This window comes from Bos javanicus, chromosome 15 (genome assembly GCF_032452875.1).
Source record: "Bos javanicus breed banteng chromosome 15, ARS-OSU_banteng_1.0, whole genome shotgun sequence".
Lineage (NCBI taxonomy): Eukaryota > Metazoa > Chordata > Mammalia > Artiodactyla > Bovidae > Bos > Bos javanicus.
In genome coordinates this window covers 49175294-49195449 of record NC_083882.1, presented here as the reverse complement: position 1 = coordinate 49195449, position 20156 = coordinate 49175294, and the positions used below count along the sequence as shown (strand labels likewise).

Here is a 20156-nt window from a genome sequence, read left to right as displayed (position 1 = left end):
TTTCCAGGCAAGGGTACTGGAGTGGGTTGCCATTGCCTTCTCTGAGCCACTAGATACCTGTGCCCATTTTTCTTTATATTAATTAAGCTAATTACATCATCAGTACCTTAGTTGCCCTCGCTGTGTTTCAAGCATTCAGTAGCTACATGTTGCCAGTGAGTGCTGTATTTGGAAAGTACAGATGTAGAATGTTTTCATCATTCCAAAAAATTCTATTAAGATTTGAAAAATTTGCGATGCAGACTGCAAATTTAGAGAATACCAACATTCTAGCTGACCTCTTGCCAAATCTTAGCTCCAAGTGGATTTAAGAGTCTTTCATACTGCATAACCTCTGCCTCTCTTTACCTATCTCTCTGTCTTTGTCTCTTTTTTGGGGGGAATTAAATAGGAAAGTACCACTAAAACCGAAGATTCTGGAGAGAAACCACCTGTGTTTGAATCATAGTTCTATTTCCTTAGACAAGTTACTTAAGAATCTCTGTGATTTATTCCTCACCTTTTAAAAATGAGTGGGATAGTTACAAGAGTATTCACTGGGGATATTGGGCATTTTGTTAAGCACCAGACAAATTAACACTCAAAATTTAGCTATAATTAATGAGCATCTTTTTTTCTCTGAACTTTGTCATATTTGGCTAACTGTGAAAATTAATCTCAAAAATATCAATAGGCTATGGAATTTATTTACACACTGATAGATATATTTACCTATCTATATATTACTGATATATTTTAATCAAATTCTATATTATCTAAATCTTTGTATCCATCAGTGAATTTATTCCATCACTCAATATCAGTGGCTTGCATGCAGTGACTGTTGCAGTGCTCAAGATCATGAACTCTACTAATCTGTGCTCAGTGACATGGATGCTTATTGTGAAGAATTTATTGGAAGCAGATCCTAGATAAAATAGAGATGAAGGGATAATACACTAGTAGAAATCATAGGTAGAGAAAGTCAGTAAGAGGAAGAGAGGAATAAAGAACATTGATTCTGAGGGACTAGGAGTACAGAACAAACACTGCACTGACCGTCTGAGGAGATTCATCCCAGAGATTAACACAGCCCATCCAAAATTCAAGATGAGGTTTGCATATAAGCCTGTTGATTCCTTAAGATCTGATGAACCCAGGAAAGCTTTCATGTTTAACTAATTTACTGATAATGACTTTGTTGAATGCCTACTACGTTCTAGACAAGTCACAAAAATCAGAGGCTCAAAATGAGATTTTTTTTTTTTTTTTTTTTTTGCCTTCCAAGACCCTTAGCAAAGAACACATGAAAAACAAGATCAGAAAGAGGAGTAGAATGTGTGCCTGGGTTGAATAAAAACAAGCTTTACAGATGGGTCAGTACGTTCACCTTGTTCACCTATGTGTCCTCGGCTGGACTCAGATTAACTCTGTCTCCATCAGTACTAGTGACAGACAATGGAGAAGATCAAACGTAAACTTCCCTCACGGCAAAAGGACAGAAACTTTATGGCTTAAGAAGAGTATGTGGGGAGGTGGAGGAGAAGTAGGAAATGAGATTTTTCCCTTTTCTACTCACAACATTGAAGAACACTGAAGTAGCATTCAATGTTCTTTACCAGCCAGGCAGGCAGGGAGAAGAACTATTCCCGGAAAGACTGACTGAGAAATCTATACTCTTAAAGTGCCTGAGCTGCAGGCTGAAACAGAGCTCTGGTCCCTTGGATTTGTCTTCTGAGGAACCATAGACCAGTCTTTCACTTTGAGAAGAAATGTATTTGCTATTGGCCTTGAGCTGGAACTTAGGAGGGAAGGGCAAAATTTGGGGGGATCTTGTTACTTCTCTAATTGGCCTTTGGTAAAATGACACACTCTCCACCTAATGCTCTCATTTATAGTTAGAAATGTTATTTCTCCACTAATAAAATATATCAGTTCAGTTCAGTCGCTCAGTCCTGTCCAACTCTTTGTGACCACATGAATTGCAGCACGCCAGGCCTCCCTGTCCATCACCAACTCCCGGAGATCCTCAAACTCATGTCCATCGAGTCGGTGATGCCATCCAACCATCTCATCCTCTGTCATCCCCTTCTCCTCCTGCCCCCAATCCCTCCCAGAATCAGAGTCTTTTCCAATGAGTCAACTCTTCATGTGAGGTGGCCAAAGTATTGGAGTTTCAGCTTTAGCATCAGTCCTTCCAATGAACACCCAGGACTGGTCTCCTTTAGGATGGACTGGTTGGTTGGCCTTGCAGTCCAAGGGACTCTCAAGAGTCTTCTCCAACACCACAGTTCAAAAGCATCAATTCTTCGGTGCTCAGCTTTCTTCACAGTCCAACTCTTACATCCATACATGACCACTGGAAAAATATAGCCTTGACTAGACTGACCTTTGTTGACAAAGTTATGTCTCTGCTTTTTAATATGCTGTTTAGGTTAGTCATAACTTCTCTTCCAAGGAGTAAGCATCTTTTAATTTCATGGCTGCAATCACCATCTGCAGTGATTTTGGAGCCCCCCCAAAAATAAAGTCTGACACTGTTTCCACTGTTTCCCCATGTATCCCATGAAGTTATGGGACCAGATGCCATGATCTTATTTTTCTGAATATTGAGCTTTAAGCCAACTTTTTCACTCTTCTTTTTCACTTTCATCAATAGGCTTTTTAGTTCCTCTTCACTTTCTGCCGTAAGGGTGGTGTCATCTGCATATCTGAGGTTATTGACACTTCTCCCAGCAATCTTTATTCCAGCTTGTGTTTCTTCCAGTCCAGCATTTCTCATGATATACTCTGCATAGAAGTCAAATAAGCAGGGTGACAATATACAGACTTGACGAACTCCTTTTCCTATTTGGAACCAGTCTGTTGTTCCCTGTCCAGTTCTAACTGTTGCTTCCTGACCTGCATACAGGTTTCTCAAGAGACAGGTCAGGTGGTCTGGTATTCCCGTCTCTTTCAGAATCTTCCACAGTTTATTGTGATCCACACAGTCAAAGGCTTTGGCATAGTCAATAAAGCAGAAATAGATGTTTTTCTGGAACTCTCTTGGTTTATCAGTGATCCAGTAGATGTTAGCAATTTGATCTGTGGTTCCTCTGCCTTTTCTAAAACCAATTTGAACACCTGGAAGTTCACTGACCTTCCCCCTCCCCTAAAAACTGTATATACTACAGTCCCTGCATTCTGTGACAGCATCCTAGAAAAAGCATCACACAAGTCTTGGTCTCCAACTTACCGAAAATCCAGTCTAGGAAATGAGAATCACTTCTGATGCTGACTGACAGCCACAGCAGTAAAACTGGGATTATAAACTAGCAGCATCTAGTCTAGAATCCCCTCCAGGGTGATCTTCTGGAGACAAGAGTATCAGTCTTGCTGAAGATGTCACCAGGGGCATAGACCATATAGACCCAGGCTTCTGGGCATATTGGACCTAATTTTCCCTAATGCAAACCTGTGATGACAAACATTCAAATACAGAATCAATCTAAATCTCATATGAATGGTACTTCACCAACTGTATCAAATTACAGATATACTTTACTGCCTAATCTTTACAATTCAGTCAAAAAAAGGGGGGGGGAGGGAGAGTGGGATGCAGGGAGAGAGAGGAAGGAAGGAAAGAAGAGAGAAAGGGAAAGAAACTAAAAGAAAATGTGGAGCTCAGTCTTGTATCCACATACTATCTTGTTTCTTTTTTCTGCTTCATGATTGTAAAGCCTTTCACTGCTGTGATCTGTGGTCCCTCTTCCCACTTGCTTCCCATTTTCTCTTCAGTCAGCTTCAGTGAGAGTTCTTTCCCACTCCTCTGACACTATCTTTGTGTACGTCACCAATGGTCTGCTTATTGCCAAACATTCCTCATCTTACTTTCCTTTTCAGCAAAATTCAATACAGTGGAAAATTGCCTTGATGTTGAATTGCTTTCTTTTCTGTTTTTCTCACTGTTTGTTTTCTTTTTTATGTGTGGGACACCATGTTTTTCTCCAGCTTTAATGTCCACTCTTCAGTATCCTTTGATGGCTTATCTTCTTCCTACATCACTAAATGTTAATGTATCTCTTATTAGGTCCATTCTTCTGCTGAAGGATATTATCAAGTCCCATTGCTTCACATACCATCTATACACTGATTTAGTTCTGCCTTAATCTCCAGGATCAGCTTTCTACTTGATAATTCCACTTGGATATCAAATAGGAAGCTAAAAATTAGCATGATGAATACTGTAAACTTTTTTGCTGGTTAATTTCAAGAAATCAGACTAACTATATAATTCACTCAGCTGCTCAAATCAAAACTACAGATTTTTTTCCCCTTCTTCCTTCTATCATTGTCAATTCCTATTAAGTCCAAACCAAAATATTTTCCACATACTTCAAATTCTCTTCCTCTTCACCTCTATCATTTTATTAAAGTCACCATGACCCCTCATCTGTAGTATAGCAATGCTAAATCACTTCAGTCGTGTCCGACTCTGTGCGACCCCATAGACGGCAGCCCACCTGGCTCCCCTGTCCCTGGGATTTTCCAGGCAAGAACACTGGAGTGGGTTGCCATTTCCTTCTCCAATGCATGAAAGTGAAAAGTGAAAGTGAAGTTGCTCAGTCGTGTCCGACTCTTAAGGACCCCATGGATTGCAACCTAACAGGTTCCTCCGTCCATGGGATTTTGCAAGCAAGAGTTCTGGAGTGGGGTGCCATTGCCTTCTCTGAGTATAGCAATAGCCTTCTAATTATTGATTTTTTAAAAATTTTCTTACTTGTTTGTTTCGTTGTGGTATAACTTATGGGCCATAGAATTTATCCATTTTAGATGTACAATTTGAAGAGTTTCAGTAAATCTATAGAACTGTGAAACTATCATAGAAAACTGATTTTAAGACTTTCATCACATAAAAATATTCCCTGATGGTGGTTTGTCAGTCCTGGGCCTGTCTCTAGCTCAAGGAAACCACTGATACACTTTCTATCTATTTAATTTGCCTTTACTAGAAATTTCATGTAAATGGAGACATATTAATACAATATATTATCATGTAATATTATCAATATCTTTCACATAATGCAGTGTTACAAGTTTTACTCCTGTTGCTGAATATATTCATAATTCATTCATTTCCTTTAATGAGCAGTATGTCACTGTACAAATAAAGCATGTTTATTTACCCAGTCACTAGTTGATATATATTTGGATTGTTTACAGCATTTGACTGTAAACATTTATAATAATGCCACTACAAACATTAATGGACAGTCTTTGTGTTGGCATGTTTGGGTACATATCAGGGAAAGGAATTACTGGATAGTGTGACAGGTGTTTGTCTAATTGTAAAGATGTCAAACTGTTTACCAGTGTGCTGAATAATTCTACATTCATATCAACCAGTTTTCAAATCTCACTTTACTTTCACTTTCCAGCAGAATCCTTGGCTGCCAACTTACATTTTTCCTTGATGAAACAGAAAGAATATCTGGACATCTGAGAAGCTCCAAGACTCAGTAAGTCTCCCGGTGTGGACCCAGGCAAACTTCTCTTTTGAGCACGAAGTGTTATTTGGGCATTTTGCCAGTTGGTTCTGACATGTATCTGACACCGAAGACAGTTTGTGAGCAGAGTGTCTTTTGGGCATTTTGTCAATTGGTTCTGATGTGTATCTGACGTCAAGGACCATCTGTGATCATGGAGTACTATTTGGACATTTTTGCCAATTGATCTGACATGTGTCTACCATTGAGGGTCAGTTTGTGAACGCTGAGTGTTATTTGGGCATTTTGCCAATTGATCTGACGTGTGTCATGTCAGAAACTGTTTGTGTTGGGCAAGTGTTTATTTGGTCATCTTCCTGGGGGACTTGTGACAGTCTGTCTTCTGGTGTGTGAGTATATATTCCATTTGTGTGATGGGTGTCATTGTTGTCTTTTGTAAAACGGGAACTACAGGGTCAATTCATGAGAAAAAAATTAACAATGAAATCATGAATAAATTAAACATTGTATGGTAACAGTATCCAAAAATTAACAATGAAATCATGAATAAATTAAACATTGTATGGTAACAGTATCTTTTAGACTCCAAAGAAACTTGATTAAGGTGAAGCTCTTTTGAAATTTAAAAACTTATACTTTTTGCATACACAGTTAGAGAAAGCTAGCTTGACAAAATTGGAGAAGGCAATGGCACCCCACTCCAGTACTTTTGCCTGGAAAATCCCATGGACAGAGGAGCCTGGCAGGCTGCAGTCCATGGGGTCGCTAGAGTCGGACACGACTGAGAGACTTCCCTTTCACTTTTCACTTTCATGCACTGGAGAAGGAAATGGCAACCCACTCCAGTGTTCTTGCCTGGAGAATCCCAGGGACGGTGAAGCCTGGTGGGCTGCCATCTATGGGGTCGCACAGAGTCCGACATGACTGAAGCGACTTAGCAGCAGCAGCAGCTTGACAAAATACCGTTTTCAGAATCTGACCCTGTGAGAACAAAAATATGCCTAAGAGAAAGCTTGAAGTAAACTCTTGCCGTTTCCTTGAAATACACGACAACCTGGTTTGCTTGAAGCCTCAGCATTGGGTTAATTAGTAGAACTTTAAAATATATATTGGGTTCATTAAACACACATCTTGTACTACATCAAAGGGAAATTGTGGTATGAGAAAAATATATGTTTTTAGAGGCTATGGAATATGTTCTTAAGTTTACCAATGAGAAAATACTGATATAACAGTTGTTACTTGTTTCTTGGTTTTGTTAAGCTTCTTTAAAAGTTTAAAATTAGGATATGTAATTAAACCTACTTAAATGATAGGGGAAGCATTTCAGTATGTTAAGCATTAGGATATGTGTTGCCAGTGAGAGAAAGTATAAAGACTGGCAATATTTTTGTTGAGGAAAGAAAAGGAAAATCATTTTGTCCTAGAGCTGGTTGCTTATGTATATGAGGATAATAAGGGACAAATTAATTTGGATCCAGAAAGTGAGAAAAAGTCTGTGAAAAAGGAAATTTGAGAGAAGAACCTTGTACATTGTCAGGATTAAGATTAGATAGAATTTAATTAGATGAATGAAAATTTTGTTAATAGTAAGCTGGTACAAGACTTTATTGGTTTCAGAGTGATAAGCAGCTGGGCCTCACTTTTGGGCAACACTGCTGCCAGGTTTGCTGATAGCTGACAAAGCATTGGAATTTTTTCCCTCCATCTCAAGTTGACTCTGTACTCTCTGAGAGCATAGCAGTTGGCTTTTTTTTTTTTTTTAATTTTATTTTATTTTTAAACTTTACAATATTGTATTGGTTTTGCCTTTGAGCCAGCTGCAACCTGGTAAAACTACTTTTTAAAAATTTGCTTATTAAATCACTTGTGAAGGAATATGTCCTTATCTGAAACTGTAAAAGGTTTTCAAATATGTTTCTCAATCTGTTGTTTGACTTTGGTCAACTTCTAGAACCTTAGAATCTTTTGTTGTTATATTTTAAAAAATAATTTATCCAGGTTTATGTATTTCTTTTTTTTTTTTTTTTCCTCTGAAGAGAGTATTCACCAACCTCTTCCTTTTAAAGTAGGCAGAAATCCATCTTTTCTTAATTTTTTTCTCTAGAGATTTTACATTAAAGGGAAGCAAAGAAACAAGACAATACCAATGGAACACTTTCTTTCTGATGAAAAATATCACATCACGTATGATATTGATAAAAATAACCAACCAGAGAGTAAAAATTTTATGATATAAAGGTGATAAAAAGAAGTGTCTAAATGATGTTGCTGAGTAAATAATAAGGACAGGATCGAGTACAAAAATGGAAGGATTGGTTTTAGAAAGGAGGATGAATAGTTCATCTAATTTATACCAGGTAACAAAGAAATCAGCATATATTTGACCCTGTTAATAGACGAGTAAATGTAGTCAGGGCACTGGATGCTGTTTTCTGATAATTCAACTTTCTTGATGATGTAGGTAATAAAGTCATCAACAAAGAATAAGAGTTTGGAAAGATGTAATGGAGTAGAAGAAGAGACATAAAAAATGATACTTTGAAAGCTCTGAGGGAGTACATTAGGTCTCTGGTGATACATTTAAAGTAAGAATACAGTACTCAATATGGTTGTATGATCTCTAAGTGTATTGGGCTCATCAATGCAGATGGAGAGGAGAGGGAACAGCTGGACTTAAACAGTAGATGTTGTTTAGTAATAGATAACAAGGAAATCTTGATTGAATAAGAAAATTAATGACTTTCTCTAAGATCAAATTTCCAGAAAATTAAAATGGTGATTTCAAGCAAGGTGCATCTGATTTCACAGACTCTACTATTTCTGCTGAATTTTAACATTTTGGGTCTGGAAAGGCATACCCTTCATAAAGTAGAACTCCAGATATTAGGAAATTCTGTTAGAATAATATGGGGGCATTCCTGAATGAAGCTATTCTAAAGGGGACAACAGTTTCTGTAGATATGGATGAGGCAAGTCCTGATGTTTGCAGAGGAGCTCAAGTCATCCATTAAACACTCAGATCAAGCATTTTGCGTATGTCTATTTCTGTCTCTAACAGCACTTCAAGAGAGATTGGGAAGTATTAAACATTCTCACAGATTAGAAACTCCTTGAGGACAAGGATTTCATCCTTTAACTCCTTATATATATATATATATATATATATATATATATATATACACACACACACACACACACACACTATATATAGAGAGAGTAATATATATCTACATATACATATAGATATACATACATGTATATAGCCCACATAAAGGATTATGTAAAATATAAATATACAGAAAATTATAGATTTATATATGTAGTCACATCCTCATATTAAAAAATATACAGAAATATCTATTATAAAACACCAACCCTTAACATTTATGATAAAGTTAGTCTCCTTAAGATTATAATACACATATTTCTTAATAGGTTTAAATTAAAAATTTAAACCCAAATTAAATTTAAACCCAATTTAAAGTGAAAAACCCAAATTAAAAATAGATAAACTTCTTCCATACATTCTCTATCATACCTGAAAATAAGTATTCTCATAAGAATTGTTTATATCTGGCTTTTGTTTTCTGCTATTAAAAATGTAAATATGGCAGAAGCACATTAGTCTGCTTTATTTAGGAAAATTCTATGAAAACTATTTTAACCTTTAAATAATAACAAATAGTTTAGCATTTACTTTTGACTGAAGAGGAATATTAAATTTTATTTGTTCTAGAGAATATTTAGCTTGTTCTAGAGTAGAGACTCCTCAGAATTTTTCCCCATATTTTGTGATTCTTTTTGCATTTTATCTTATTTATTTTTAATATAAATTTATTTATTTTAATTGGAGGCTATTTACTTTACAATATTGTATTGGTTTTGCCATACATCAACATGAATCCGCCACAGGTATACACGTGTTCCCCATCCTGAACCCCCCTCCCTCCTCCCTCCCTGTACCATCCCTCTGGGTCATCCCAGTGCACCAGCCCCAAGCATCCTGTATCCTGCATTGAACCTGGACTGGCAATTCATTTCATATATGATATTATACATGTTTCAATGCCATTCTCCCAAATCATCCCACCCTCTCCCTGTCCCACAGAGTCCAAAAGACTGTTCTATACATCTGTGACTCTTTTGCTGTCTCACATACAGGGTTATCATTACCATCTTTCTAAATTCCATATATATGCATTAGTATACTGTATTGGTGTTTTTCTCTCTGGCTTACTTCACTCTCTATAATAGGCTCCAGTTTCATCCACCTAATTAGACCTGATTCAAATGTATTATTTTTAATGGCTGAGTAATACTCCATTGTATAACACTCTGGGCTTTAAGGAAAATATTCAAAACAAAGCACAAAAGATCTATATCTGTGAAACTACCATATGATCCAGCAATCCCACTCCAGGACATATATCCAGAGAAAACCATAATCCAAAATATACACGCATCCCAATGTTCAGTAGAGCACCATTTACAACCGCCCAGACATGGAAGCAATTAAATGTCCATTGACAGAGAAATGGATAAAGAAGATGTAGTACATAAATACCATGGGATATTACTCAGCCACAAAAAAAAAAAGAAAATGAAATAATGCTATTTGCAACAACATGAACAGACCCAGAGATTAGCATACTCATTAAGTCAGACAGAGAAAGACAAGTATTGTATGATAGAGAGCTTATATGTGGAATCTTAAAAAAAGCTATAAATGAACTTATTTACAAAACAGAAATAAAACCACAGATATAGAAAACAAACATGGTTATCAGGAGGAAGTGGAGGGGAGGGATGAACTGAGAAATTAGGATTGACATATACACACCACTCTTTATAAAAGAAATAACTAATAAGGACCTACTGTACACCACTGGAAACTCTACTCAATACTCTATAACGATCTATATGGTTATAGAGTGGATGTATCTGTTATATAACTGATTCACTTTGCTGTATAGCAGAGATTAACACAACTTTGTAAATCAACTACTCTCCAATAAAATTTTAAAAAATGTAAATATGCCTATGAAGGTAAAGAAATGATATGAAAAGAAACATGAAGAAGTGATGGAAAGGGTTTGTGGGCGTTTTAATGACTGACCACACAAAGGCACACACTGATGGAATAACAAGCTATTTCCACAATCCTAAGAACTACTTCATTGATGAAAAAGTATTATTATAGAAAAATGCATGAAAACAAATGAAAGAAATTATATTTAAGATATTGGAATAATAATGCAGTCCAACAAATTTAAAGAACTCTGTCTTCTTTGTTCCTAATGGAAATTCCAAGCAGTTCTTCTCTCTATCCAAAACAACAATAGACTTCAGTGCTATTTCAAGGTAAATCTCAGCACTATATTAGCAATGAGACTGCAACCGGTTTTGGAATCAGAAGCTCTAGGGAAAAATTAGGCTGGAATTCTAGGACTTCTTTAGTTATATATATATATATATATATATATATATATATATATACACACACACACACACACACATACACACAGCCATACTCACGTATATGTATAAAGTATGTGTGTGTGTGTTTGGGAGAAGTAGATCCTTTTTCCTTCCTCAGTCTTGGCTGAGAGGACACAAATAAAATCAAAATGAAGGAAATTTTGAAACAGGTGTTGGTAAAAGAAAAGGCAATTTTACAGATGAAGGAGCAGCTTGGAGTTTTGGGAATTCACGATGGTCAGGCAGCACTACATAACAGGCCTCAAAGGATTTCTCCAGAGGAATTAAAAATCATACAGAACCATGATGGCTGAGACACCACCAGAAGTTTGAGGAGGCTTCATAAGTGCTCTGTTTACTAGTCTCAGGGAAGGAAAGAAGCCAAATTAATTCTGAACAAGAGCACAGAGGTTGATACAGGTAATAAATTTATCTTAAAATCTTTTGGCATGACCTCTGTATACCAAGCTCTGTGTAGGATTATTTAGGCACATTATTTCATTAAATCTTCGTAAAAATGCTGGTGAGGAAAATTACAAAGGCAGATGAGAAGCACCTAGAGAGTGTCCAGGGTCATTGGGTTGCTGGAAGGCAAAGAAAAGATGAGAAAAAAAGTAAAATGTAGGTAATGTTATTGGTAGTAAAATAAGAGATACACTGTGAGGGAGGATCCATCATATAGAAAAAAATGAAAAAAAAGTGGATGGAAGAGTAAATGAAAAGTGAATTGGAAGCTAGAGAAAATAAGGCTCTGAAAAATCAGGGAGAATGGAAAAGAGATGAAGACTAGAGATAGAAATGAGATTGTTAAAAAGAATACATTTGAATCAGTTCTAATGAGGTGGATGAAACTGGAGCCTATTATACAGAGTGAAGTAAGCCAGAAGGAAAAACACCAATACAGTATGCTAACGCATATATATGGAATTTAGAAAGATGGTAACGATAACCCTGTATACGAGACAGCAAAAGAGACACTGATGTATAGAACAGTCTTATGGACTCTGTGGGAGAGGGAGAGGGTGGGAAGATTTGGGAGAATGGCATTGAAACATGTGAAACGTCATGTATGAAACGAGGTGCCAGTCAAGGTTCAATGCATGATGCTGGATGCTTGGGGCTGGTGCACTGGGACGACCCAGAGGGATGGTGTGGGGAGGGAGGAGGGAGGAGGGTTCAAGATGGGGAACACATGTATACTAATTAAATAATTAAAAAATAAAAAATAAAAAAAAAAGAAATGAGATTGTTTAAAAAGGAGAAGATGGGGTAAAACATATTCAGGTAAAGAAAAACAGAGTCAAAGGCACATAAAAGAAAGGGGGAAATAAAATCTGCAATTTCCATAGAACAGCAGTGCTTCAGCAGGCCCTGGGGACTTAATCAGAGACTATCAAATATTTTATAAGTTTTTCCAAGAAAAATATCTAATAGGGATGAGCCAACTTATTCTTCTCAAGTAAAATCCATCACCAATTTCTTGGGAAGAAGGACCATCCAACTGAAGGGCTCTCACTTAAGCTATAAAGTATAAAAATGTCCCTTCCTCAAAGTGCTCCAGAGGGTTAGCTGGGCAGTACAGAATGCTTTGTTTAGATCTGAGCATTGTGACTTATTTGGAGAAACATCTGGATTCTGTTTTCAACACACAGCACAACCTTTGTAAGAAGACTACAGAATCTTTCAAAGACCCCCTGTGTCAGATCAGAATCTGCAAAATAGCTTCTCTGTCATATTGTCCCAAAACCACAAACTCTCCTCTCACAGCAGGCAAACAGGTGGAAGAATGAGCCTGGAAGCCCACCTGGTCTTGTGTACCTGTCAACACCACCACCTCCCATCCCCAACTCTCCCAGAAACACTTATTGATTTTTCTTTCTCCTTTCTCACAATCAGTACCTGGATGATAACAAAGAAACTTTAATTCCTCTCAAAGACACTTCATTTAAGCTTTTGTGCCCTGTTAGAAAAAGAGATTTTTCTCTAGATCCATGATTTTCAACCCACATGCAGAAAATCAGGGAGGAGTTTGAGAGTTTGTAAAATATCTGAAAAGAATGATATTTAATCATCCATGTTCATTTATTCTTGATTTCATTCCTTCATTCAACACATACGGAAAGCTAACATATGCTTGGCATATGGTCTTTTAAAGATTGATTTATTTATGTATTTTTGCTTGCACTGAGTCTTCATTGCTGCTTGCAGGTTTTCTCTAGTTGCAGTGAGCAGAGGCTACTCTCTAGTTACAGTGTCTAGGCTTCCCATTGCAGTGGCTCCTTTTACTGTGGATCACTGGCTCTAGGCACATGGGTCCTACTTTATGCAACCCCATGGACTGTATACAGCACAGGCTCAATAGTTGTGGTGCACAGGTGTAGTTGCTCTATGGCATGTGGGATCTTTTGGGATCAGGGATCAAACCCGTTTCTCCTGCCTTGGCAGGTGGATTCTTTACCATTGAGCCACCAGGGAAGCCAAGCATATGATCTTTTAGGTGATAAACAGAGTCCTTTCCTTCAGGAAGTTTAATTCTAGTAAGAGAGATAGACACTAAACAAATATCTATGTGATGTTTAATTAACTGTACTTACTTATAAGAAGAATATAAAAACTATGTACTGAGGAGTCTTAAACTCTTATGAGAATTGGAAAAGGCTTATTTGAGAAGGATTATTATTTAGGCTTCCCTGGTGGCTCAGAGGGTAAAGCGTCTCCCTGCAATGTGGGAGACCCAGGTTGGATCCCTGGGTTGGGAAGATCCCCTGGAGAAGGAAATGGCACCCCACTCCAGTATTCTTGCCTAGAGAATCCCATGGACGGAGGAGCCAGGTAAGTTACAGTCTACCGGGTTGCAAAGATTCGGACATGACTGAGTGACTTCACTTTCTTTCACTTTTTCTTTCTATTTGAGGATAGATAGGCTTTGATTAGGCAAAGAGGAACTTTATAGAAGGTGGAGGAAGGCACAAGAAACAGGAAGGGACACATGTGAAATCCCATATCCAGAAGTTTCTTAGTGAGGTCCAGGAACTTAAAGACTGCAAATTTGGCTGGATTGAAGAGACCAAAGTGGGAGGGGTGGGTGGGGAATGGTGTGAATTGGCACTAGAGAGGTAGACATGGGCTGAATTTTGCTGTGACTGAAGTAAATGATAGATTTAGGACTCTGTTCTAAGTACAACAGAAGATCTTGAGGGACCTTTTGCTTTGAGTGAATAAATAATTTTCTAAATATTCAAAGTGCATTCTGACTGCAGAAAGGAACTTTTGAAAGGGGGCACTCATGGGTGGAGGATGATAAGTTAGGGTGCCTGGAGGAAATGAACTATGCTATTTTTGACTACACACAAAAGGAAGAAAGGAAATAATGATTTTGTATGTTTTGGAGACAAATTTGAAATTCATTAAGTGTTGGTTTAATGAAAGAAGAGGTTTCAAGAATGGCCTCAGGTTTTTGGAGTGTTAGAAGACTCTCGAAATAAAGATTTTGTTAATGGCTACTCTCATACCATATATGTGGTTGTTTCTGGGTCAATAGCCTTTATTTTTTATCCCTTGATATTTTAAAATGAGGTTATAGAAAGTTATAAGTTAAAACTTGTGAAGATTAATTTGAACAGTTATGTCCACTAATGTGTCTATTTACAAATGTATATATGGGCTCAGTAGTTCAGTCCTGTCTGACTCTTTGTGACCCCAGGAATGAACTCCACCAGGCTCCTCTGTCCATAGAATTTTTCAGGCAAGAATACTGGAGTGGTTTGCCATTTCCTACTATGGGGCATCTTCCTGACCAAGGGATTGAACCCGAATTGGCAGGAAGATTCTTTACTGCTTAGCCACCATTATAAAAAGAGTGAAATAGATGCTTCGGCATGTGCAAGAATATATACACACATATATATGTGTGTGTAAGAGAATATATGCATATGTATACACACACACACACATATATATATACATATATATACACATACATATACATGCATACACATGGATTTATATAGATGAGGGATATAGGTTTGGATGGTGATGAAATTTTGTGTAGGTGTGTTTGTGGTGATGATACTGTGAGTTCTGTTTGATTATTTAGCAAAATTCTCAATGCTATTAGGTTCTTGGATGTTGCTGCTTCTTTTCTACCAAATATTCAGTGCTGTTAAAGGAAGATATCAAAATTTTCTTCTGTCTAAACACTGGTTGTTTCATCTTATCTCCCCTTTTAAGACAAGCAAATTAAATTCAAGTGAGTGGAGGTCATCACATGTGATTGTCTAAGAAGTAAAAAGATGCAAAAACCTTTCAGACACTGATTTAAACATAGTTTTCCCCTCTGTTGTTCCACTTCTACATCCATAAAGCCATTTACCTATCTAAAAACCTTTTTTCAATTTAGGAGCTGGAATCCAGGTGGGAGAGTCCAGCCTCAAACAGTGGTAAGAACATCATGATGAACACTAGCTCATCACATGTCAACCACCATAGCTTCATTTTGACAGGTATCCCAGGAATGCCAGATAAAAACCCATGGATGGCTTTTCCCCTGGGATTTCTCTACACCATGACTCTCCTGGGAAATGGTACCATCCTAGCCATCATCAAGGTAGATCGGAGTCTCCATGAGCCTATGTACTACTTCCTCTCTATCTTGGTTCTGACTGATGTTGGTCTCTCCATGTCCACCCTGCCCTCCATGCTCAGCATCTTCTGGTTTAATGCCCCTGAGGTTCCCTTTGATGCATGCATCACACAGATGTTCTTCATCCACAGTTTTGGAGAGGTAGAATCAGGAGTATTAGTGTCTATGGCCTTCGACAGATTTGTGGCCATCCGAGACCCACTGCACTATGCTTCCATACTCACCCATGGCATCATCGGCAAGATTGGAATAGCTGTCATCATCCGGGCAGTCTGCGTGGTCTTCCCTGTGCCCTTTCTTATAAAGCGGCTACCCTTCTGCCATTCCAATGTCTTGTCTCATTCGTACTGTCTCCACCAAGATGCAATGCGGTTAGCCTGTGCCAGCACTCGTGTCAACAGCCTCTATGGCCTCATAGTAGTCATCTTCACTTTGGGATTTGATGCCCTCATCATTCTCTTTTCTTATGTGGTCATCCTGAAGACAGTACTGGATATCGCTTCCAGAGCTGAAAGGCTCAAAGCGCTCAACACCTGCCTCTCCCACATCTGTGCTGTGCTCCTTTTTTATGTTCCTCTCATTGGTGTCACCATGATCCACAGGTTTGGGAAACATCTGTCACCAGTAGTACACACATTCATGGCCAATACCTATCTGTTACTGCCTCCTTTACTAAACCCTGTTGTCTATAGTGTGAAAACCAAGCAGATACAGAGGAGGATCATCCATGTGTTCCAGAGGAGAAAGAACAGGGTCTAGGGTAGTGGAATCAAATGTAATATGGAGAATAAAAAGCATTTTGAGCAACTATAATGCAGTCAAATTATAAACATCTGGGAAAATTGAAAGTGGGCAAGGCTTGTAGGTGAAAGTCTTTCTTGTTCTGTATATGCTCCATTTTGGAATGCATAATTTTTGATATCTGGTGTCACTTGACAAACCTAATGTAATTAATGTAATTGTTCTTCTCTGAAACTGGAGATGAGCATCAGTGAAGACATAAATCATCACCTGTTTATCCAGGTAATACTTTTGACTGTTTATCCATATAATGTTAAGTAATATTGTTCTATAGTTATTAATTAAGTAATTAGATAAGGAAAGATTCAAAATGCTATATAACACTGCTGAAAGGTCTGAGATATTTTTTCTTAATATGGAGAAAGAAAATTGTTCCATAATCAAACAGCACTTATTTTGTTGTTTCAATGTTTATTGGGTAAAGAGTGCCTATGTTAAAATTAAAACAAACACATGTGTGGTTACTTAACACGTGCCTTTTCATTTAAGGGTTATTACTTCTTTACGGTTCTAGTTTTCAGTCATATATTTAGTAGAATAACAGGTGCTCTGCCTTTACTCTTTAAACCCAGCAGGAGTGAACTCTATTTTGCTGTGTACAAAGAAGCCAGGGAAACTTTATCAAGTAAAAGTACTGCCATGCTTTGTATAAGGACAAGTGAACACTTGCAGCACTGGGAAGTTTAAGAAAGCAGGATGCCCATGTGTGGGAATGAGTATGTCAAAGGCAATGTGTCTTTGCACTCAAGCTCATACCTGCTGTATGTATTTTGTTAATCATTACACTGTCAAATTGCTAGAGGGATGACTTATTAAACAGATGTACATTTAACACTAATGAAATGCCAGTCATGATGCTGGACTCTGCATGTGGGTTCAATCACTCAGTTGTATCCAACTCTTTGTGACCCCATGAACTGTAGTCCACCAGGCTCCTCGGTCCATGGAATTTTCTAGGCAAGAATACTGGAGTGGATTGCCATTCAGGGGAATCTTCCTAATCCAGGGATCAAACCCAAGTCTCCTGAATCTCCTGCACTGGCAGGCAGATTCTTTACCACTGTTCCACCTGGGAAGTGTTCTGGTCCCTGAAGACACAGAGAAAAATGCACCAACTTTCTGCACAGTTTCTGGCATATTTCTCTGCAAGGAAATATGTATACAAGTCAAGTAGGTATTACATTACAACATCACATTTGATTTGCTATACTAGTAATTTTAGTTGCCTTTATATATTCTCTCAGTGAATTCTCCCAACTGTCTTTGAGAATAATGTTATCACATTTTATACATGAGGAAATGAGATTTAGAGAAGTTAAGTAACTTACTCAAAATCACACAGCTTCTAAGTGGAAGAACTCGATTCATGTTTAGATCCGTTGATTCTAAAACCTGTAAATTGAGACTAGACACATGTCTCAGGGCTTTCTAGACTCACAAGAAAACTTGAGGTAGAGGGAAAGAACCAGTGATCCTAAGATGTGATGTGTGAGAGATGTTAGTAATCAATATTATAGAAATGTTATTTCAGGTCACTTCAGTGGCTCAGTTGTGTCCGACTCTTTGCGACCCCATGGACTGTGACACGCCAGGCCTCCCTGTCTGTCACCAACTCCCAGGGTTTGCTCAAACTCATGTCCATCGAATCAGTGATGCCATCCAGCCATCTCATCTCTGTTGTCCCCTTCTGCCTTCAATCTTTCCCAGCATCAGGGTCTTTTCCAATGAGTCAGTTCTTCACGTCAGGTGACCAAAGTATTGTGAGCTTCAGCTTCAGCATCAGTTCTTCCAATGAATGACTGATTCCCTTTAGGAATGACTGATTTGATCTCCTGACAGTCCAAGGGACTCTCAAGAGTCTTCTCCAACACCTCAGTTCAAAAACATCAATTCTTCGGCACTCAGCTTTCTCTATAGTCCAACTCTCCCATCCATGTGACTACTGGAAAAACCATAGATTTGACTAGATGGACCTTTGTTGGCAAAATAATGTCTCTGCTTTTCAATATGCTATCTAGGTTGGTCATAACTTTCCTTCCAAGGGATAAGCGTCTTTTAATTTCATGGCTGCAGTCACCATCTGCAGTGATTTTGGAGCCCAAAAAAATAAAGAGAGGCTGAGTCAGACTAAATTTGCAAGACTGATTTGGAGTTTACATTTTCAATGTTACAAAATTGCTTGAGATTTGTTAGTTTGTGCAGAATGCAAACATCATCCAAGACCTCACCATGCTGCTGCTAAGTCACTTCAGTCGTGTCCGACTCTGTGTGACCCCATAGACAGCAGCCCACCAGGCTCCCCAGTCCCTGGGATTCTCCAGGCAAGAACACTGGAGTGGGTTGCCATTTCCTTCTCTGATGAATGAAAGTGAAAAGTGAAAGTGAAGTTGCTCAGTCGTGTCTGACCCTCAGCGACCCCATGGACTGCAGCCTTCCAGGCTCCTCTGTCCATGGGATTTTCCAAGCAAGAGTACTGGAGTGGGGTGCCATTGCCTTCTCCAGATAGATGCTATCTAAATGGAAAACATGAATCCCAAACAAAGCACATTATAGTCAATTGGCCTATAAGGAGGAAATAAAAGATCTTTTATTTTCATTTAAATTTATCTCATCTTTAAAAAATGTTTATTTTTCTTAATGTGTTGTCATATACATGTTAGTACAGTGTGCCTATATACAATATTTGAATGAATAAACTTAAAATATAAACATATCAATGTACAGCAAAAACCACTACAATATTGTAAAGTAATTCGCCTCAATTAAAATAAATTAATTCATTAAAAAATATTAAGAAGTATCTTTTTTTTCTTATACAATTACATAACCAAAACTTGAAATCTTTAGAGATAAAAGCCAACCACCATGGATTATGTTTACAATGTTCAAATACTGTGATAACAGAGGCAATTAGAAGAAAGTGCCTATTAATCTTTGATTTTCTGACGGACCCACACAGTGGCAAGATCAGAAATCTAATTTTTGTTGCTGGCAACACACACATACTCCGCATCCTCACTGCACTCTCTTTTCTAGCTCCTGCAGTCTGACTTGGTTTCCATGGCTAGATGAAGGCTGTTCACGTGGCTCAGATTTATTCTGAAATAGCAAGTCAAATGTTTCCCCTCAATCCTCCTTCAACTTGATGTATTTGAGTAGATTATAAATGTTTACAGTCCCCTCCCTTTTAGTCTTCTTTCAGCTTTCATGGAACTCTACTGCATCTTCTACTTCCACCTTCTTTGTTTCCTAACCTACCCCCCCTTCACGTCTTCCTCTCACACATGATGTGAATATTTCTCCAAGTTCTCCCCTTGCCATTCAATAACCTCGGTAAATTTCTTTCTTCATGATACCAGTCTTGCTAACAGCTTTAAAATAGAGCCCACATGCGTCTTTCTTTCCCTCTCCTTCCCCTTCCCTTCTCTTAAGATCAAACTCTTAATTTTTAACTACCTTTGCATAATCTCTACATGGAGTTTTCTGTACACCTCTGTCTCACACAAGCCATATTTAACTCTTGCTTTTCCCCACAATAATTATTTTCAATTTCTCTGAAGGTATAAATTCTCGATTCATGTAACATTTAAAAACAGACAGGCACGTATCTGGAAACCATCCTTCTGTCTTTGATTTATTTGCCTCTGTCATCCATGTTTGCTTCCCAGATGGCATAGTGGTGAAGAATCCACCTATCAATGCAGGAGACACAAGAATATGGGTCTGGTCTCTGGGTCAGGAAGATTCCCTGGAGGAGGAAATGGCAA

At 38.0% G+C, this 20156-nt stretch overlaps 1 protein-coding gene across 1 annotated transcript; it reads left to right on the top strand.

Annotated features, from left to right (window-relative positions):
- Window positions 1–15364: 15364 nt before the first annotated feature.
- Window positions 15365–16347, top strand: LOC133261002 (olfactory receptor 51H1-like). Its single transcript, XM_061439611.1, has one exon. It carries the CDS (start codon window positions 15397–15399, stop codon window positions 16345–16347), a length of 951 nt encoding a protein of 316 aa, XP_061295595.1. The 5' UTR covers window positions 15365–15396.
- Window positions 16348–20156: the final 3809 nt, after the last annotated feature.